Source organism: Carassius carassius, chromosome 36 (assembly GCF_963082965.1).
Source record: "Carassius carassius chromosome 36, fCarCar2.1, whole genome shotgun sequence".
NCBI classification, from domain to species: Eukaryota; Metazoa; Chordata; class Actinopteri; order Cypriniformes; family Cyprinidae; genus Carassius; species Carassius carassius.
Window position 1 is genome coordinate 8356902 of NC_081790.1, and position 23468 is coordinate 8380369.

General features: G+C 41.6%; 1 protein-coding gene across 1 annotated transcript in view; it reads right to left on the minus strand.

Moving 5' to 3' along the window:
- The window catches only part of cacna1bb (calcium channel, voltage-dependent, N type, alpha 1B subunit, b), a 137908-nt gene extending 114748 nt beyond the window's left edge, over positions 1-23160 (minus strand). Inside the window, exons 1-4 of the mRNA XM_059526108.1 lie at positions 22887-23160; positions 19925-20179; positions 17126-17231; positions 14163-14302 (exon numbers count right to left, since the gene is read on the minus strand). Coding sequence (XP_059382091.1) covers positions 14163-14302; positions 17126-17231; positions 19925-20179; positions 22887-23140 — 755 coding nt within the window. The 5' untranslated portion in view covers positions 23141-23160. The remainder of the gene's footprint in view (positions 1-14162; positions 14303-17125; positions 17232-19924; positions 20180-22886) is intronic.
- Positions 23161-23468: the final 308 nt, after the last annotated feature.

A 23468-nucleotide genomic window follows, 5' to 3' on the forward strand; every position in this document is an offset into this window, starting at 1 on the left:
CAGAAGAGAGAGAGAGAGAGAGAGAGAGAGAGAGAGAGAGAGAGAGAGAGAGAGAGAGAGAGAGAGAGAGAGAGAGAGACTTACTCTAGGGCTTCACTTGATAGAGGAATGGCTGGGAAAAGCTGCTACCTTCCTGCAACAATTTGAAAATCCACACTGTGCATCACTGATCAACACACAGTGAGGAAACCAAAAACATACAACTAAGAAAAGCAAAGTCTGTCAAGACATATGTTGGCTAGACAAAGCCTTACTCATAGGTTTAGGGGGGCTTGAAAATTGAATATTTGGAGGCCTTAAGGAATGCGAAAACAATAGAATGACAGAACGACAGATAGAATGATAGAACGATAGATATGACTATAGATAGAATGATAGAACGAACGATAGATAGAATAATAGAATGACAGACAGACAGACAGACAGACAGATAGATAGATAGATAGATAGATAGATAGATAGATAGATAGATAGATAGATAGATAGATAGATAGATAGATAGATAGATAGATAGATAGATAGATAGATAGATAGATAGATAGATAGATAGATCATTGAAAAACAGACAGACAGAATGATAGAATGATTGATAGAATGACAGACAGAATTATAGAATGTTATTGACAGTATGACAGAACAACAGACAAAATAATACAATGATAGACTAAACAACACAGAGGAAGACATGACAACAAGAACGACAGAGAATGGTAGAACTACCAATAGAACAACAAACAAAACTTATAGAATGACAGACTGAATGCCAGACAGATTGACAGCTAGATTGCACTCCGATTCATTGTTTTTTTGTTTTGTCTTTTACAAGAGTGTAGAATTTGAAAATAGGGCAATTTAATCTCTTTAAAGACTTGTTCAAAAACACGGACTTCATTATGAGTGAAACGTCTTTAAAACACATACACAAGCATTTTAATAACCTTTAAAGTGTGACCAGGACCTGCTGTTTGTCTGTCTGCGCAACAAGAGGCACTGGCACACGTTCAAATGGTACTCCATTATCAATCTCTTTGACTCCGACATAAACAAAGCAAGGCCAGGTCCCTACCACTTTGAAGCCACTCATTGTCTTTCTGCATCCAAAACACATGAAAGACAGCAGGATTGAAGATGACTCTTTGAAGTCAGCACTTTGTGTTCCTGGATAAGCAGCCTCAGCCCTGATCGGAGTCCTGAATATTCTGAGTGGGATGAAGAACCAAGAAGCAGAGACTATGCCATCAACTCAATCCGCTCAGCCTCATCCTATGGCGAAGAGTTGCCGTCAACACAGACAGATGTGAGACAGAAAGAGATAACATGGAAATATCCTCTCTACCAGGCCCTGGAGTTGTAAAACAAGCTAATTAAAGAAGCCAAACAATAATCGTTAAGGCAAAGGTGGCTAATAGTACTTGCGCGCCATTCGAGCCTTGGGTGCTGTCAGGACGATTAATGGCATTTTTAAATGACTTTCACAAAGACATCACAGTGGTGTTAAAGGTCAGATGAGGTGAACCGCGGCTTTAGTTGTTACTTACTGGCTGAATGTTCAACCGCCTGTGACCACAGAATGGGGGAGGTGGGCTTGTAACCATGGTAACAAGCTGAGGCAAAGCATCCACTGTAGTTACTGGAGTACCAGGTTTCTGAACTGAACTAGAGACGAACCTATTTGACCCGAGGGTTCGTTTGGATTGGCTCAAATGAACTTATGTTGACCACTGAGGATTTTGCCATAGGTGTAACATTCCATCAAGCGTAACATTCTGCCCATTCATAGCAGGGTAAATCAAAGTGCTAACACACATACCAATAGAAAACTCATTTTATTTTTCTCAATCTCTTTCTCATGATATTGGACTGATTATTATTGTTGTTGTTTTTTTTTTGCATGCATATCTTTTCCTACAGTTTAAGTACTGAATTTGTCTAAATGAGTGCAAAAAGAGATAGAAATTTGATATAGCTGGGAATCTATCATGTTTGCCTCAGTTTAAATCAGTGATAATGAATAGTATCAAATTGATGTACATTGATAATACATAAATTATATATAAAATAACTGCAATACAAAGCTCTAATATAGGGGGCTTTCTGCCACTATTATTGACAAAGAAAGTAGAGAAAAGACAGGAAATTAGTGAGAAATGGGATCAGGAGGTATCACTGGATTGATTCAAACCTGTATGACCCATATGAGCAACAAAATGCTAAACTTCTTCTAATGCTAGGGGCATTACCTCAGGGATCCTGTGAATCAGTTGTAAAAAGGTGACCAAACTTCAAAATAAATAATATTGGTGTGTTTCACCTATATAAAATAAAAGCAAAGCAAAAACTAAACCAAACTACACTGAAACATGAAACAAAACTAAAACAAAAAACAGAAACATGAAACAAAACCAAAACACAAAACAAAACTAAAAGAAAAGAAAGCAAAAAACAAAAAATTAAACGAAAACAATCAAAATCACAACTACAAATGCTCTGCACTTTATTTCCGCCAGAAGACTACTCTATCTTCATCTTTCTCACTTGTCTGCTTTTCTCGCTTTGTTCCTGCTGGACATTGTACTATTGATCTGAACCTCAGAGTGGGGAGGGGAGGAGATTTATTCTTCTATTAGAGGCTTTTGCTGTGTGATGGCTGTAGATTAAAGGTCTGCTGCTGCCCAGAGCAACACCGTTACACCGACCTATTCATTAAACAACTGAATATTGAGTTAAGTCAGGGTTAGGCCAGCTCGGGCTGACACTTACTGAGAAATAAAGCGGAGAGGAGAGAAAAGGCATGGGAAAACATCACATCCTTTATTCTTCTGATGTGGAAACCACTACACACACCCATGCACCCATATGCTGTACATGCACTCTAGTGTCAAATAATTGATAATACTCGATCTGGAAAATCTATAGTGTGCTGTGCTATTAAATGATCTCTGTGTATGTCAAATTCACAGAAAGCTCTGAAACACTGTGCTTATTGCAAACCTAATGAAGCAACTCTGTAGTTCAGCATTCTCCATGTCTCAACTCAAAACGTACTCGGTTACTAACGTAACCTCGGTTCTCTCTAGAAGAGGGAACGAGTACTGCGTCTTAGCTAAGACGCTACGGGAAAAGTCTCTTTTCACGAAATACTGAAGCAAAAAATTATCCTTAATTTTGAATTTTTGTAAAGCGCATTTGCAGCAGTACACAGCCATAGGCGAGACGACTCGCTTGCTCATTGGCTGCTCTGCAGCAAGTGCACAGCCTATCGAGCACAGGCTGATGCAATATCAGACCAATTAGGACGCTTCGTGCCCATCACGCCACTTCCCGCGAAACGGGTGTGGCCCAACCCTATAAAAGGAGCTCGAAAAGGCTGACTCACCTGATTTATTTCATCGCCGAAGCGAACCAGAGTGAATCGTACGCACGGCAGAGAACGCAGTACTTGTTCCCTCTTCTAGAGAGAACTGAGCTTATGTTAGTAACCGAGTACGTTCCCTTAAGAGAGTTCTCTTGTACTGCGTCTTAGCTAAGACGCTACGGGAACCCCATGTAAAACGCCGTGCGCAGGGATCACACACCAATAAACCTGAAGCAACGCCCAGGATTTACAGTGCACAGTCACCCGAGGGACTCACAGAGAGCACAGGACAGGAGAGGGGGAAAGCCCTCCATCCCATATCTAATAGCACCTGTAGATGCGGCAATACAATCATCACACAGTCGAGGCAAGGCCTGACCAATGTGGCAATAATACTACCCATATAACAGTCGGCAGCACATAACGCTCACGAACTCAGAATTCCCATCAGGGCCCTGATTCGGCTATACCGACAGCAGCCTCGCTTGCAAGGCGGGAACCTCCAGGTTATAAAACCTGATAAATGTAGACGGCGAGGCCCAACCTGCCGCCATACATATATCCTGCAAGGAGAACCCAGTAGACCACGCCCACGACGAGGCGACGCCTCTTGTGGAGTGTGCTCTGACACCCAGTGGGCACTGAAGGCCCTTAGAAGCGTAAGCTAACGCTATGGCGTCAACTATCCATCAGGATAGAGTCTGTCTCGAAACAGCCATTCCCTTGGAACGTCCACTGAATGAGACAAACAGCTGCTCAGTCTGTTGAAAGACAGCGGAGCGAGACACATAAGCTCTTAAAACCCTAACAGGGCAAAGAAGACTCGAGTCTCCATCCTCTCCTGACACCGACAGGGCAGACAGGGCAATAACCTGAGCCCAAAACGGCGTGTTGAGGGACTTTGACACCTAACCATGCCTAGGTTTGAGTATGACCCTTGAGTCATTAGGCCCAAACTCCAAGCACGACAGGCTCACTGAGAGCACGTGCAGGTCACCCACATGCTTCACTGAAGCGAGAGCCAACAAGAATACCGTCTTGAACGACAGATGCTGGAGGCTAATCGATTGGATAGGCTCAAAAGGGGGACCCTTCATGGCCTCCAAAACCGTCGCGAGGTCCCATATAGGGATTGACGGAGGTCTGGGAGGATTCAGCCTCCTAGCTCCTCTAAGGAAGCGGATGACCAAATCGTTCCTTCCTATTGACTGACCTAGTGCTGTTTCAGAAAACGCTGCGATGGCCGCCACATAAACTTTGAGCGTGGATGGGGCTCTGCCCTTATCCAACCGCTCCTGCAGGAAGAAGACAACCTCTGTCACCTCACAACTAAGGGGTGAACATCTCCGAGCTGTACACCAGCTGGAGAACACCGACCACTTCGAGGCATACAGCCGTTGCGTCGACGGAGCCCTAGCCTGAGTGATGGTATTTAGCACTCCCACTGAGAGATCAGCGGGTAACCGTTGAGTGCCCACACATAGAGGGACCACAACTCCAGTTGAGGGTGCCAAATCAAACCCCTGGCCTGCGAGAGGAGGTCCCTCCTCCACGGCACTGGCCACGGGGCGATATCTGCTAACCGCATCAAATCTAGGAACCATGGTTGGTTCTTCCAAAAAGGTGCTACAAGCAGTATGGAACATCTCGTTTCTCTCACCCGTTCTATCACCTGCGGAAGGAGGGAGACGGGAGGGAAAACATAAAGTGGGCAGCACGGCCATCTCCGTGACAGCGCGCTTTCGTTCTTGGAAAAGAACGCGGGGCAGTGAGCATTTTCGTGGGACGCGAAGAGGTCCACCTCCGCCCTGCCAAATCTCTCCCACAACAGCCGGATTGTTTGCGGGTGTAGAGACCATTCGCCCGTGGGAATGTTGTTTCTGGACAGCCTGTCTGGACCCAGATTCTGTAGCCCAGGCACATGAACTGCTCTCAGCAAGCGCAAGTTGCACTGAGCCCAAACCAGGAGGCGTTCCGTCAGCCTGTACAGGTTTCGGGACCCGAGACCGCCCTGGCGATTTATGTAGGACACCACAGACATGTTGTCCGAACGGACTAAGACGTGGTGGCCCTTGATTCGGGGACAAAAGCGCGTCAGCGCGTTCTCCACTGCCAGCATTTCCAGACAGTTGATATGTTGGAGCTTTTCCCGTTCTGACCACAGGCCAAAGGACGGTCTGCCCTCGAGCAGCGCTCCCCATCCCGAAGTGGAGGCGTCCGTCGACACCATCTTCACTTTCGAGGAAGTCCCCAGGCTTACACCTGATTGGTACCAGTCGTTCGCTGTCCAGGGTTTCAGGGCTGTAACGCAGCCTTGATTGACCTTGAGACACAGTCGACCAGATACCCGTGCTTTCAGCCAGAAATGCAGGGGGCGCATGCAGAGCAGGCCCAGCTGCAGAACCGGAGATGCTGAGGCCATGAGACCCAGCATCCTCTGACATTCTCTGAGCGAAACAGTCACGCCGCAGCGGAGAGAACTCGCTGCGCGCTGCAATGCTCAACGCACGCTGTGGTGACAGCCACGCCGTCATGGAACGTGAGTCCAGAGCTAAACCCAAAAACAGTATCGTCTGACTGGGGTTCAGCGAACTCTTCGCCCAGTTGACACTGAGACAGAGTCTCTCGAGGTGATCGAGTAAAACGGTTCTGTGCTCCACGAGCTCCGCTCGTGATTGAGCCAGAATTAACCAGTCGTCCAAATAGTTCAGCACTCGCATGCCTCTGAGTCTGAGAGGAGTGAGCGCTGCGTCCATGCACCTCGTAAACGTACAAGGAGCTACGGACAAGCCGAACGGCAGGACTGTAAACTGGTATGCCTGGCCCTCGAAGGCGAATCTCAAATATCACCTGTGATTTGACGCTATCTGTATTTGAAAATACGCGTCCTTCAGATCTATTGACATGAACCAGTCTCCTCTGCGAATATGCGCGAGGAGCTTCCTGGTCGTAAGCATTCTGAAACTGCATTTCACCAATGCCCTGTTCAGCTGTCTTAGATCCAGTATGGGCCTGAGACCCCTCGTCTCTCTTGGGCACCAGAAAATATCTGCTGTACAGCCCCCCTTGCTTTGAGCTTGAGACACAGGCTCTACAGCCCCTTTGCTCAACAGTTTTGATATTTCGGCCCAAAGTAGGTATGCTACTTCTGTTTTTACCGTGGTTACCGAGGGTGTCGAGAAAACTGTAGCGAGTAGCCTCTCTTTATAATGCCTAGCACCCAATCCGAAACCCCTGTAAGCGCTGACCATGCATCTGCAATGAATGGCTAAGGGCTGGATGCGAAGCGAGCTCTGTTGCCTAGGCAACGGCGGCGCTTCGGTGTGCTGTAACATGGGCGTCACGCCTGTGGCATCTGAGGCGGGGAGCGCGCTGATCACAGCGGGCAGATCGCTCCTCCTCGACCCCGTCCCGGCGCTTAACCGATCGAGGGAGGGCTGAGTGGGTCCCATAGGACTCGTGATGTCTGCGAGTAACTGTGGGCTGCAAATGTGCACATTTACTGCTTTTGACTCGCTGTCTGCCTGGCCAGAGCGGACGCGCACGGGTTTCGTTTTTACAGAAACCAAGCCGTGTGTGACATAGTGTTTGTGGGCACTGAGGAGTGGGCACTTTTACTATGTGGTGCGCGTGACCAATCTGAGTCGATCTTATAGACGCGAGCCCTGTGTGCAGGGCTGTGCTTACATGTGGAGATGGGCACTGAGGAGTGGGCATCGTCACTACATTTATAGCACCATCGGCCGTGGCCGGACGAACGTGCACGGGTTTCATTTTTACAGAAACCACATGACGCGTGTGACAGTGATTGTGGGCACTGAGGAGTGGGCACGTTTACTATGCAGTGCGCGCAATCGACCTGAGTCGCTTTTATGGGCGCGAGCCCTGTGAGAAGGGCTGTGCTTATATGTGGAGATGGGCACTGAGCAGTGGGCATCGTCACCACATTTATAGCACCATCGGCCGTGGCCAGAACACCAGAAATTACACCTCCTTCGAGTGCGGGGTGACGGCCGGTAGAGCGAGAATGGGTGTCTCGAGCTGCGTTGCTGAAGCTGTTGTGATAACGGCTTTTGTGTGCAGGCAAGCGGGCAACCGTGCAGGCTTGTGCGTTGCAGAAAACGCTGAGACAGTCACAATTCCTGGAACTGAAACAGCGGCGCGCTTGGGTGAGAGCTCGGCCACAGCGGAACTCGTACACCGGCGCTTCGATGAAGCAGCTATCGCGTGAAGTGCAGACGCAGCCTGCTCAGCAGCAGAAAGATTCGCGCGAGCAGAGGTGACGTCATGCAGCAGGCTTCAGATGGCAACACCGCTTTCGTCCGCCGTCCAGCAGTGGGCGGACAAAGGTGCGTCGCTATTGCCTGTTCCACAGGCTGAAGTGACTGGTATTTCCTGTTTTTAGCATCATCCAGTGTGGAGAATGCTAGTGAGACAGACAAACGAGTTTGCGCTGAATATGGAGCGTTCCAAGCCTTTGCCACCTCTTCGTGAAGCTCAGGAAGAAAAGAGGCGGGCTTTGAGAAGTACGCTCATCCGAAAGGAAACTACCATCCAGCCGGGAACGAGAGGAGGGGCGCCGGTGCAGACCACTCGAGGCCGAGACTCGTCGCGGCCAGCGTGAGCACTCGCCTCGGCTCCTTCTCGATGTCAGCTCGTTTGCTGGGCTTTTGAGCAGAAGGCGCGAGATCCTCGGAGCTCGCCCAGCCCTCCTGAAGCGGCGCTTTTACGGCGCCTCAGCGCAGCGGAGAATGCAGACTCAGAGAAAAAGGCCAAGCGAGTCCTCAGAGTCGCCATGGCAACAGCTTGCAGTGAGGGCATCCGCCGTCAGTGAGCGCGAGCACTGCATGATCTTCACCCAGGCAGGAGACACAGATGACGTACCGGTCTCCCTCGCTGAGTGGGGCTCTGACGAGCCGCAGGAAGGCATCTTAAGAAAGACGCAAGCTCTTTTACGAGTTTGTGTCACAGGGCGAACACACACACACGCATAAAGAACAGCTGGATATAACAGAATTGAAAGGATTTAGGCGCCGGACAGCGCAGCAGGAACGGCAGTGGAAAGCGGCGAAGGCCAGCAGCTTCAGAATGGCTCGTCCCGCTGATATGCCTCTCAGACGGCGCTTGCTTCCTCCGTGATCCAGCGATGCGTGAGCTTCGCTGAAGAGATGAAAAATCAGGTGAGTCTTCCTTTTCGAGCTCCTTTTATAGGGTTGGGCCACACCCGTTTCGGCGGGAAGTGGCGTGATGGGCGCGAAGCGTCCTAATTGATCTGATATTGCATCAGCCTGCACTCGATAGGCTGTGCACTTGCTGCAGAGCAGCCAATGAGCGAACGAGCCGTCTCGCCTATGGCTGTGTACTGCTGCAAATGCGCTTTACAAAAATTCAAAATTAAGGATAATTTTTTGCTTCAGTATTTCGTGAAAAGAGACTTTTCCCGTAGCGTCTTAGCTAAGACGCAGTACGAGAGAACTCTCGTAAGAGAACTGCCTCTACGGACAGGAAGGTAACTAACTTCAATATCAAGATGTATTACTAAAAGAAATTGGAGAAATATTGATGACTTATTTTGCACTACACAGATTTTTGTCCAAACAAATGCTCTCCGGAATAATGGACAAGCTTTTTTCACAAAACACAAAATATACAAAATATGTCAGTTGTAGTGAAATTGACAGACGTGTCCTTTCAATATCTCTGGCGTCTGCATTTTTGAGCTCAGGAAATGTCGTTCTTTTTAAAAGCTTCTTACAGTCCCTTACGGTGATGTCGTCTCCATCACTTCTGCCAAGGCAGCATCTCATGCCTCTGTATGTCATTGAAAATATCATCCAGTGATGACTGTGTTTCCAGTAGGAGCTAAACAATCATTTTGTATGAATCTAAAGCAAAGACAGCAAAGACACTCTGAGATTTTATAATAAAAAATATTAATGAACAGATAAAGTACATGCGACCAGAACTATGTGGAAAGACCACGAGACTAAGATGAAAGGATTAAATGACAAAAGTACTGTTATTGTGGAAAAAGGTTCTTTAGATCATTAAATGTTCTGCACATTAAAGAAACAGTTCTGAAAGTTCTTTGGGGAAACCAAAATGTTTTTTCTCTTTCTATATGAGTGTATATCTATAATATTTCATTTGTTTTTAGATTATCGGTAGATAAACAGCATTAGGGCATTTTGGGGCACAAACGCCTACTAACAACAAACAATACAGTGGCTTCCAGCAATAAAAACCACTGTCAATGTGAACGTGGCTTTACAGCTAATGGTGCTGGAGCCATTATGATGCATCCATGTAAAAAGGGAGTGAAATCTGCAGTGTCTCGCAGGAATCGGACCAGAGGAGCTGTGGGCGGCAGACGTGGCCAATCACAGTTGAAAAATATAAAAGAACAGAGCATGCCATTGTCTCAAGGCCTAACCAGGTTGCCTCAGGACAGCATGGGCCAGACTGCTGTTGTCGAGGTAACGGTGGCCAATGGTAATAACAGCACAATGTTTCGGGATGGGAATGGCAATGCCATTTAAAATGAATAAACTGTGCAAAAAATAATCTTGTTTTGCTAATCTGCATAAAACAATAACTGTTAGACCAAGAAAAAGTATCTTGTTTAAAATGCCTGTGGATATTACAAACATGCCAAAAAAAGGGTAAGAAGTAGGGCTGCACGCTTAATCGAAAAGCCAAAATCACAAAGGCTGCAATTTAATAAAATAAATATTTGTGAGAATTAAAAATGATTAGTATCTAGCTCTATTTTGAAGTAAATGCTGCTCCACACAAACTCCATCTCTGCATCTGCTCTGAGTTTAAGTTGCTTTAATGTGCTTTTGGAAATGCAAGATGTGCCAATCATCTTCCCATACTTCTAATTAGGAGCGCTTATGAACTGCGCTTATGAACTGTGGAACTCTTTCAAAAATTGACTGCATTTTTACTACAACAGCCACCAGGATTAATTATGGTTTTCTTGCTACTAATAGGAATAGTGTGAAGTTTAGTCGTTGAGTCATGGGCTTGAGTCACCACTTTGTGAGAAAGAATGTCTGTGCATGAGCCCTTAGTGGTAATCCTAATTTGGCTAGGGCCCAGTCAGCAAATCAGTACTGGACAAACACCTCATAAATATTCATAAGCCAGTCTAATAAGGTTTAAATGCATCTCACAAAACTTCAGATCTCCTACTAAAATCTTGTTCCCCAAAACCCATCTAAATCCATTCTATGCTGTCATTCTCTTCTTTCTCTCTTTTTTTTTTTAAATGACCACAGTCTGTCATACTCCTCTAACTCCATCCGCTTTTAATCCCTGCCCATCTCTGATTTATCTGTCCATTTTCAGGATGCCCATTATCTGCTCCATAAATCCACAGTCTCAGAAAGTGTAATTGAAAGCTTGACAAACATAAACTGTGTACTGAAATGGACCACAATATAAAGAGCAGGTGTTGGGAGCTCAGACACCTGGAGATAAACAATGCAATTGCACTACAGTTACAAATCTGACAGAAAAACCGGGTCCCTTTTAATCCCAAAATGAAATTTGCCATGCATGCAAAAATAAAAATTATAATAATAATAATTGTAACAAAATGGAGGTGAAATATTCACAGACTGAGAGCAGCTTATATATATAAATATGTTGCTACACGAATTTTTACATAGTGTCAGTCACTGAGTATTACACATGAGAGATTTGAACTGCTAATCGTCTCTGTGAAATTAATTTGCCACATATAAATGTGTGCCTATCTTACAAGTCTATTACTATTAAGTAGAGACTTGAAACATTTAATTTGCTCTACTTCATCATGTTGGGCAGCACTTAGATAGCAGCTCTGGATCGGTGGTCCAGACAGAAGAAGAGAGATTGCGCCTCAGTAGTGCACTGGCTCATAGCAGTTTCACACAGGGATGCAAGTTAAAAATTTCCCTCTTGCGTCCTGAAGCACCTAGAAACACTGAACCATGAATATTTTACCACTTGAAAACTGAATGATAAGTGAGCAAGTAAAACTGAGCAACTTTTTCTTGCTGCATTTAATCACAAAAATCCCGATACAGCACAAATAATGCACAGAAATGTAAATTGATACATTTAGAAATTTTTATTATATACATTATAACTTGCACTTTATTTTCTTCAAACTTAGCACTGTGTGCCCAGCAGCGTAGGGGAGTAACTGCGTTTAAGTATAACGGCGTTACTAACGGAGTTTACTTTTCAGTAACGGAGTAATCTAATTAATTACTTTTCCCATCATTGCAACGCTATTATCTTTACTGAGAATGTAAAGTGTCGCGTTACTACAATTTGGTTGAATAAAGCACGAGGTGTCATGCTTTGGCTAGTGGCTACACATCAGCTACCTGACACCGTTGCAAATCCAATGATGATTTGCTGGATGGGCGGTGCCCTGCTCACGCTGTCTCACTGCACGCTCTGACAACCACTAAACACAAGACGGCATCAGCGATATTGGCGTTCTCGAACTGGAAGTACCGGAAATTAAAGGCGAGAATGTTTCTGTAACATGCACGTTAAGCCCTGGAAAAAAGACTTTATCCATGTCAAGCAACTCAAATCTTATGAACCACCTCACATCAACACATGTTAACATGTTACTGTACTGAATATTTAATGCTGTGTTCACACCAGACGCGACTTGCGCGAATAAATCAGGTGAGCTTCTGCCAGTTGAGTTCACGCAGCATTTTCAACCACCCTTTTTATTCAGATAATTTTCTAAATATTACTGTTATCGTGTCATGAAATGTAGTTTTAAAAGTATTTCATGCGAGAATGTAGTTGTTTTAAACTCAAAAATGCGCTTTATTTAAAAATGTGTTTCGCCGATTTCTGGAGGTTGTCTATTCGCGTCTGGTGTGAACGCACCATAAGAGTTGGATAGTGTTCTGTTTATTGTGCAGTAACTTTAGGCCTAATATACAGTTACAGAGATTTGCACTAATGGCCAGGTTTCCCTTTGTTTCTTTTTACCCAAGTTTAAATTTGTTTGTCTTAATTTTGCACTTGAATTTTATTTTCAATATTTATTTTTTATATTTTTATTTCTATGCATATCATATGGCAGGCTGCAATCTATTGAGTTCAAATAAATACAACATTTTCTAAAATACTTAGTGTTTTTATTCTTCAATCAGTTAATATAAACATCTTATATATTAAAGATGTTATAGGACGTAATAGCATTATAGAACATAAAAAATAACATCACAGTTACTTTGCTGAGTAACTAATTACTTTTACAATGTGGTAACTGAGTTACTAACTCAGTTACATTTTAGGAGAAGTAATTTGTAACTGTAACTAATTACTTTTTTAAAGTAAGATGACCAACACTGGTGCCCAGTGATATTAGCATTGAGCTCTTACCAAAACAGAAATTAGGTATTCACTAAAAATAGCCTCCAGTCCATTACAAAACTTAAATAAGAAAATGGCAAATATGAACCCAAGATGATACTACCGTTCAATAGTTTAATATAAGATTTTTTATAAGAAGTCTGTTATGCTCCACATGGTTGCACTGATGTGATAAAAGAATACAGTAAAGCAGTAATCCTGTGAAATATTAGCATTTAAAATAACAAAATGTAACATTTAAAATATTATTTTTAATCATTATTAATATGACGACAAAGCAGAATTCATAGCAGCTATTATTCTAGTCTTCAGTGTCATGCAATCCTGGACTTTACTCAACAGCAAAAGCCCTATTTGAACAGGACTAATTTCCCTGAACAGATAAATTTGTGTTTCACAGACCAACTGCATTTTAACCCTGACACACAACCTCGGTAAAAATGATAAAACCAAACCACTTGTGAAATCTAATCTTGTCCAGATAGGAATATCTGTAAGTACAGCATATATGTTCCACAACATCTCCTCTCATTTATTTTGACCTTTGTCAAATATCATAACTAAAACCAAATCTTATTATTGTGCTATTATTGTGTTTGTACTTCTGCTCAATTTCAGTTCGCTTCTGTACTCAGTCTGAGATAGCGAACTATCTCCCAGTTTTCCTCAGGCTCCAAAACAGCCGACCAATCAATGAACGGAGCGGCAAATTTAGGATTGTAGTTAAGGTTAGGGAAATCGAAAACAGACACGGAGACACGGGATGCTATTCACTCGGTTGTGGAGAATATTCCCGGCATTTGCCAACTGAAGCCCGAACAAGAAGAGTGTTTGTTTCACATTTTGAACGGAGGTGAAGTTGTGGCCCTATTCCCGAGTCCCAACAGGTTTTGGGAAAAGTTAAATTTATCAGCTGTTACCGATCGTTAGTGAGAAACTGAGGAGGCCAAAGTCCGGCAAGGCGATAATTGTGTTTGTGAACTGCCATGTTCACTCCGGTATTTCGCTCTATGGTTTTGTTTTTGCTGCATTCCTGTGTTTACAGTGGTAGTTCGAGGCGGCTGAGCCGGCGAATAACACACGTCATAACCAAACGTTATGTGATTGGCTTACGGGTAACCAATGATTTTAAACTTCAGACAAGCATGGCATGTCACAAACATCATTTGGAAAAGGAATCCTGCACAAATAGTGCTAAAGAGCTCTAAATACTAAAAACTTTTTTTTAGGAGTATAAGATCGGCCAGAGGGCAATGTCTACACAGATATAGAAGGGGACCAGACTAGCACACTTTGTAACAGACACTTTCACAAAGACACAAATCTGATCCCTTACTTTCCTAAAGACATAGAACACACATATACATCCATTTTGAAACTGTTTCTCCCTCCCCAGCTGTGGACTCACCCTGTCAGAACGACCACAAAGTCCATTACGTTCCAGCCATTGCGTAGGTAAGAGCCTTTGTGAAACACAAAGCCCAAGGCGATGATCTTAATGCCGGCCTCGAAACAGAATATTCCGATAAAGTAGGGCTCTGTGTCGTCCTGCAGGAAGAGAGAGCAAAAAGAAGGATAACTTGTTTTTGTGCTTTTGAAAGAAGAGAGTGCCTATTGATGCATGGAAGAAAGACAGTAAGCAGAATAGCGAATATAGGTTGAAGCTTTTCGCTTTTTTGCACAACACACATAGAATAGGGCAAGATGCATGGATTTGCGCTGTGTTGAGGAAGGCAGGGATCTGACATGATGTAAAATCACATTCTATGTGATTGAAAAGATGTTATAATTAAAGAGACTATCATTATATTATATATTTTCCCCTCAAGATAATATATGTACACATTTTCAGATCATGTTAGTACCAGAACATTGCATCTCAGAGGAAGTCTCAAAATACTGAAACCAAGTGAAACTGGAAAAAAGTACCAAGTATGTGTCATGGAATCTGTTAGATGAATGTACTTAAACAGATTCAGTCCTGGCTACAGCGTGTCACATTTGCTTTTGAACTCATTCCCATTAATGTCACCAGAGCCCTACGGCTCTACAGGCACTTACACCGGACTAACCTCTCCAGGGCTCTGCTCTCAGAAATCCCTCCCACTTTATGAGTGCAATTATCAACCCCACTTGCAAATAAGTCTTCTTATAGCCCTTTTTTGATAGAAAAATTGCCCTAGCAATAGAATTCTTCAATAACAACAGCATGATGCCGTTTTATGATTATAGCTTGGTACAGAAAGGAAAACGCTGCAGTGTTAAAGCTCTCTACTATCTGCAAAAATAACTGTGCCTTTAGTAATGCATTACATATTTTTTCATTATCAAACACAAAACTAATTAAACAAACAAAAACTAAATTTGTGTTGAACACTCCCTTAAGGTGCCCAAAGTGAAATCATACTATATTGGTGTATATTTTCTCAATAATAGACAGCACCTGTCGTGTTGTCTCTATGAAATCACTTGGCAAAAATGTGCTCGAGGGAGCAGATGTGAGGCTGTGTGTAACGGATGATTTATGGGAGCAGAGAAATGAGTGAGCGTGGCGGCAGACAGCATATTTCAATCTATTATGTATAGATCCATAGAGTTTATTCGTAATGAACATCCTGTCTGTAGTGTTTGGGTATCGGGGGGGGGGGGGGGGGGGTTTAGCTCTGCAACGGGTAGGGAATTGGTTGCGTCACAGTGTTAACCAGACAGGCTGTTGATGAATTTGACAGGTTGAGGTTGAACCCTTGCTACAGGGAACAATGAAAACTGCAATAGCTCTTAAGCTAAGGACTGTCTCTGTCTCAAATCAAACATAGGACCTTAAAGGAACAGTTCATCCCAGTATGAATATTCTGTCCTTATTTATTCACCCGTGTAATGTCATTTCAAACCCATATAACTTCCTCACAAATGTGTAAAAATATCCATGCATGCTACAGAATTGTTGTGGAAAAACACCTAGAAAGCAGTTATTCATATGCTTTGTGGCCTATATTCTTATGTAATATGTTTTATGGGAAGAACAGACCAAATTTAAGTGAGAATAAAAATCTTCATAAAAGCTCTCCAATGCACATATAATTTTTTTTTTTATATTCCACACACGTGCATGTATACATATTTGTATATGAATTTAATTAATACTTTGATTTAGAAAGGATGCATTGAACTCAAAGTAAATACTTTTATCCTGATTTCATAATAAATTTATATTTCTAATAAATGTAGTTTCCCACAAATATCAAGCAGCACAACCATTTTTAAGTTTGATAATAATAAATGTTTCAAATAAGCATTATTTATTTAGTTAGTTAGTTCGAAGGTGAAGGGTGGTCAGCGCCAATAGCCTCTATATATATAGCGTCATTGCGCTTCGGGCATCCCGAGTTCAAGTCCCAGCTCAAGAACCTTTCCTGATCCCACCCCCCTCTCTATCCCAATTTGCTTACTGTGTAATGACTGTCCTATTATAATAAAGCAAAAATGGCAAAAATAACATCTTAAAAAAAAAAGGTGATGGTTGAAATAAATTTGACAGGGGAAAAAAATTAATAAATTAATCATGAAAAAGCGCATCATAAACACACATTTTGTGTTCCATAACCCATAAACCCTGTAAAAGTTGCTTTTTTAGCATCTGGGAGTTGTTTGACCTTATAGGCTCATGCTGTTTTCCTTTCTGTGATTGCAGTGCTTCTCCTAGGAATGTGGAATCCAACATCACCGCCTGCATATTCAGCTTCACAAAGAGATTATTACCGCCTTAAGCCGCCAACATGTCCGGTTCCTAGTTTAATTGTGCAACAGCACACTTTGAAGCTGCTTCCTTATTTCATTTTGACTCAACAGGCACAACTACAATTGCAAGTGGGGGAATAAGAGCAAGACAGTGGATCAAAGCTTGCTCTGCATGGGTTAAGGTCGGATCATGGAGAAGCAGCGTTATGCACACATTCGTCAATGGTTCCCAGCAGGCAGGGATTTAATGAGACAGAGACGTGGCTCCTGTGTTGAATGCTTGGGTGGTTCTCAGTGGCCCTGGATGGGAGCTCTGAGAGTGGGATAACAGCCTCCGCTCCAACGGGCTCACTGATCACCCACGCCAACCAGTGCAAGACCGCTAAAATGATCAATCAATATACTCCAGCGGGGATGTCGGGTGTGTGGGTGGAAAGAAAAGCAAGCCAAATACACAGTTATCTCTCACTTGCTCTGCTTTTCTAGAATGCATTGTCATTGCTGTTTTTCTCTCCTGAGAGATATGGTTGCAGTCTTATTCAGTAAAAAATGAATAATCTGATATGTGATAGACATGTGAAACCTTAATAATCAAGAGTGAATGACGAGAAAACAGAGAATTCTGATGCTTACCAGGCGTTCAGACATGGGGGTCTTGTCCATGGCGGGGAGATGCTGTTCAAGGGCCAGTACAATGCAGTTGGCAATGATGGTAGTGAGGATCAGGTACTCAAATGGAGTGGAAGAGTCAAGGAAAACACCAGAATAACAATACAAACAAGAAACATACATTCAAAAATATTCAGAAGAGGAAGACCAAAATAGGTGCATTACATATCAATAACCCAATGTAAATTTGACAGGAATTGTGCTGATATAAGAAAATGGCTTAAAGGGACAGAGAACCAAAAAAGATCATTATACACCCTGATGTCATTCCAAACCTGAAATATTTTCAAATATCTTAGTGTTTTTATTTCATGCAATGAAAGTATGGTCTTGACGAACAACAATTGCAAAGAATAAATGCTGAATCTGAATATGCCTATTTCCAGAAGGTCAAAAAAACAGTGTGCGAAAAAACAAATATGTCCAAACCTATAGCATTCATTCTAGGCAAAATGTTCACAGATGACCCATTTTCCCTGAGAACCTGAAGTGCACATTCAGTGGACACTTCACTAACCCATGAGGTCAAGGGAGTGGATTTGTGTAGGTCAGGTAACAGTGGTGGACATAGTACATCTGAATTTCAGACATACACTACACGTATACTACACGTATTATAAAACATAAATTTTTATACTATATATACTACACTACTATACAAAAACATTATTTTTTTAACAGACACAAAGGTACAAACCAAACTAAACAGATTGCGATTTTGTACACAACCCGTGTTCTAAAATCATCTCAAAATATTTCAAACATGACATCCTCCAACAGGATGTTATCATATTCTAAATCTATAAAAGCTGTGTCTGTGTCCATTATATATTTTGTGACTTTCTGCAAAATCTGTGAACTCTGATTGCCCAAAATCAGCAAACAAGCTTCAACTTTCAGCAACTAGTGTCGACCCATCCAGACTGCAAATAAAATAAAATCAATGCAAAGTCATATGAAAGTCAAAGTATAATTTTAAAAGTATTCCACAGGAATAACTACTTGTGAGTTTCCACCACAAGGAAAAAAGGATTGTGTCATGTAAACACTCAATCACTAAATCATTAGGAGATGAGGACAAAACAACCCCAGCAGATCCCAACCTACACACCTCCAAGCTTAATCAAGCAACTGAGATTCAACTTTGTGTCCTTGGTATTCCTAGACGACCATGTTTAAACCAACTAGCAGTAATGCTGAATGCATTTACACCACCTCTATTCTGGAAATGACATGCAGAGGTCTGGGCATAAAAGCAAGACATGCTTACAACACTGGAACATTGCAGTGCAGAGATCATGACTACCCATTAGACTGGCATGATGCTTTCTCTCTCAGCACAGCCATTTGTGCAACCTTATTGCATCTATGAAATATTTGTCTAAGCCCACCAGTATTGTTATTATTAAAATCTTTTTCATCATTTTTAAAGGAAACACTGAAAGGCTGCTAACATCTTTATGGATGGTCAGCCATTATAGTGCATTCTTAGGATAGGATCCATTTTCCAATTCATTTTCTATGCCTGTTCCCTACAGCTATAGGTCTTTATGGAATCGCCATTCATGGAGGCAACGGATTGGAAAGGAAAGGTCCAATGGCTGCTTCAATCACATTCTTGTCACGCCCTAGAGGGATCTCCACATGTTATAGAAACATAATTCTATGAATGCCTGAAATGCATAAAGAAGCATTTAAATGTGCAACAAACTAGACGAGTTTATCAAAAATAAAGGCAGGATATCTGACTTCACAGTGAGTGTTAAAATTCTAGTAAATGTTGGTAACTGAAACATCACTGGTGAGATTTCAGGACCCTGGATAGCGCTACAGCTTTTCACAACAATTGTGTTATAAAATGAAAAATTACCTGGGTTCATACATTAGTTTATTAAAGAACAATTTGCTAATGAATATACTAATGATGAATATGCTAATTAACTATTTTTGGCAGAACTATTATGACTACTACTCCACTAGTAAAAGTAGGCTAATATTACATAGTACTGAAGGCAACTGTTTTACATTCCCATTACTGTTAACGCCAAAACATTTCGAAAACAACGCAACCGTTAGTTTTTTTCTCTTTTATAATGCCAATAACACTAGAAAAATACAACACACGATCTGCAAATGCTTGTCAGTCTTAGTAAACTTAAAACCGCTCTGAAACACAGTGGTGGATCTTCATCGTTTGACGTTTTAACCGGTTAGATACTGAAACTAAGCAGCGCATGAAAGTTTCTGCGACTAAACCAAACACATGAATATTCAATAAGGAAGCGCTGTGCCGATTCATAATTGGTTGTCTGTTACTTATCAATTAGCCGTGATGTCCTTACTCCTCGTTTCACAGTGTATACATTTGGTGGTTCCAAACCCCTTTTGAAACGTTGCTTACCCGATGATTAAAACTAGTCTGTAAGCCAGGTTTAAACACACACCTTAGCCAGGTGCAGTATGAAAAGCCCTATCGAGCGCTTGACTTTCCCACATTTGAATTAGAAAATAAAAGGGCTGATCAGCCAACACCCCGGCACGACCACCAGCTGCCAAATGCCTTAAAGTGCGTGAACACGTGAAAACAAAAGGCATTTCAAAAGGCGTGTCAATCACCATTTCAGCACGCAACAGTTCATTTGACATTGGCAGATCTAAAAGCGTGTATCTACATGCTTTCTAAACAAGAATGAGATCATATGTAGAAGTGGAGATGCCATGAATCTATATCCATTTTGCATAAATCTGGAAGATTAAGGATATGGCCATTCGGTTATTCTTTTTGCGTATTTCCTGAAGACATTGTCCTCACTGAAGATGAACAAAGAGCGGTTGACAGTGAAGCAGTTCTGTTTGGTTTGTTTAGGATTATATAAAGCCATTGTCCTGGCTCTCTGAGCCATCGACTGTTTGTACATTCTTTGACCGCCCGAGGGACCTCCTGCCCGGGCTCCCCCTCTCCCGGCGCCCGCTGGACCTCCATAGCGGGTGGACAGATCGTCTCCAAAGCGAGCCATCCTAGAAATGCAGATATCCAACAGGTAAAATCCAGACTGGCATTAAACAGGAGATGAAGAGTGCACATTACAGTACCGACATCTGTTATCACTTAGAGTCCCCATCAGTCTATGTGAAGTGAAATAAAAATATAAAAGTCCCTTTTAACCAGCTCCCCGTGCGCCCTCACCTTACTCCATTGCTCAGAAAATTGCACAAAATAGAAACTTGTCATAGAAATGTCATTCCCATTGAATGCATTTCAAACAAAGGAAAATGTGTAACCATTCAGTTCGTGCCACATTCGTCCAACAACACAACCTGATCCAGCTGACAGGTCACGAAACCAAAATGTGCACCATCACTTACGCGTCATGCTATACAGAAAAAGCGAGTTTGTGGAATCAAAAGCGCAAATAAAGGTATTCCATATGCACGCGCAAACGTTTGTTCTGTTTAGCAATGATTTGCTTTCCGCTTCCACACAACAATTGCACTTGGAGACGCGCACGGTACGAATGGTGCCAAACGAGTGGATGCTGGTGTGCGAGAGCCTCTCACACGTGACGCAAACGGCCCTATAGGCAGGACCACCTGCTGGAGAGCGCTGAGGGGGAGGGTGTCTTAATTGATCATCAATGAATTCAATTTATTTAATACGGTGTGTCTTATAATGTTTGAATAACATCCATTAAACTAAAATTGCAAAAGCTCTTTGTTGTTATTAAATTTGAATCCTAAAATATTGTTGAATTGTTTATAATAGCACATACAAATCTAAAATCAGTGGCATCATTACATAAAAGCATAAGCGAACCGTTGGTTGCCTCTTGTCAGTCAGTAAATTATCAAGCTGCATTGTGTGCCTTTATTTAGTTATTGTAATGCATAATAGTATCGGTCGCATATGCACATTTTCATAGTTTTAATGGTTAAGGGGGAAAACGAATAAGACATATTCAAGATAAGCAAATGTGTTATTAATCACAATATTTTCCACTTGTGACAATATTTGTCACAAGGTCACGTTTTGAAATATGTTCCTTGTATTACTTTTAAATCATGTTGTATCATATCATTATGTAATAACAAATTATGCATTTATATATTATTATATATTACATACAATATTTTTTGGTGTTTTTTATATTTAGCCAATTACATTTTATATTCATTAACACTCACAGAAACTTTTTTCCGTTTAGTTTTAAATCTTAATTAAAACATTACAGTTAGAATTACACTAATTTAGCTGATCTTTATGTTTGGTTTCCACATAGGCAAAACGTGACTCCACCCAGGGCATCTCCACCTCTCCAAAGAAGGAAAGATTCTTGAAAGCAAAGTATCCAGCATGCCCAGATGTAAAGCTCAAGGCATTACAGTCAGTAAGTGTGAAGGATTTTCTGTGTGCATGCAGCCAGTCCAGACCCAGAGGCACACAATCTCATGACAGACTCCAGGCTGTTGAGCTAATCTCTGGATGTGTGGCATACCAGAGCTCCATCCTACAACACCCTAGAGCACTGCAGTGGAAAGGATTCAAGACATGCACACACACGTAGCCAAGTGGAAGATACTGCACAAAGGAAATCAGTTTTCAATCGCAGGACTGTTCTTGGATCTCTGTATCTTTGTATCTTTCAAGAATATTTTCCCGTTGACAAGATAACATCAGCATTATGATTTTCTCCATTTTACACTACACTGCTCCCAAAAATTATTTGGACACTTTATCCATATTTTAAGGTTTATAAATATTCCATTGCATTAACTGTCAAATTAATTCACTCATATATATATATATATATATATATATTTAAACACACACACCAAAGTTAAGCTCACTCCAGTTGCATGTATTTGATCCAAATAAAGTAAAAGCATTAATATTGTGTAATATATTTTTTATATGAATTTTCAGCAGCCATTACTCCAGTTTTTAGTGTCACATGATCCTTCAGAAATCATGCTGATTTGATGCCTATGGATTTTCTTTTTATTATTATTATTATTATTATTATTATCAATGTTGAAAACAGTTGAGCTGCTTAATATTTTTGTTGACACCGTGACACACTACCTTTCAAGTGTTTGAGGTAAATACGATTTGGGGAGGGGGTTATTCAGCAAGGATATAGACTTTTTCATTTTACAAAAGAATTTCATTTTAAATAAATCTGGTTAATTTGACATTTTATCCAAATAAAACAAATACACAAATAAATGACTGTTCCCACAAAAATATTGAGCAGCAAAAACTTGATAATAATCTTGATATAAACTTGATATAATTGATAATAATAATTACTATTAATAATTAAACAAGTAGTAATAAGCAATAATAATTGAGCATCAGTTCAGCATATTACAGTATATTAAAAGCAACTTACAAATGAATAAAATTTTAGTCCTAAAAAAAAAAAATTCTGATTACATGAGGTTCAATATTTTATCTTGCATAATTCAGTTAATTCCAGAGTTGAAGTGTCCAAATACTTTCTAAGGCCACTGTGCAGTTTACATATATTTCTCCTGTTGAAACTTTAGGCCCCCTAGTGGCTAATAGAATGAATTAAAAGTGATAAATTAAAATTTTTCTGTGTAAAGTACTCACTATTGACCTTTAACAGCATTGAGCTTTAGCTTTACAGCAGACCGTGATAAAGTAGCTAATAACCTTTAGTGTGGGTTACATTACAAATGACTTCTGTTCCCTGCTGCTCACCTCTCCTCCCATGGTGCTACCTGCTCTTGACACATTTCATGGGCGCTGATGATATCGGTGTTCCTCAGGTCTCTGGGCCTCACCAGCTCTACCACGGTCTCAAATTTGCTACATTCTGCAGTGTTCTGGTCATCTCCGGCTGCTTGGCTCTCTTTGCTGGATAGTTCTGTAAAAGCGGCTTTTCTGTTCCTCTGATTGTCAGGTGGCTCAGAAGACTGAGCCCAGGAACTGAACTCTGTGCCCAGAGTTAACATCCGCCATGTTCCAAGTGTGGCCAGTCTGGCAGCTTGATTTTTGAAATGAGATATGATAAACAGACTGACACATTATAAGGAAATTAAAGGAGGGAGACAAGTGCATGCTTGGTATAGGGCCAGTTTTAAAGGAGTTGTATTGGACCTGTATTGTACATTCTATTTTATATAATTCTTACTAGTGTAATAACTCTTACAAAATGAATGTTTAGGATCTATAAGCACTTCTGTATTGTGAGTTTTCATAAATAAAATGTAAATAATTGTCCTAAAATTCTTGTTACTATTAAGAAAAAATAAATCTTATTACCATGCCAATAAATAAATA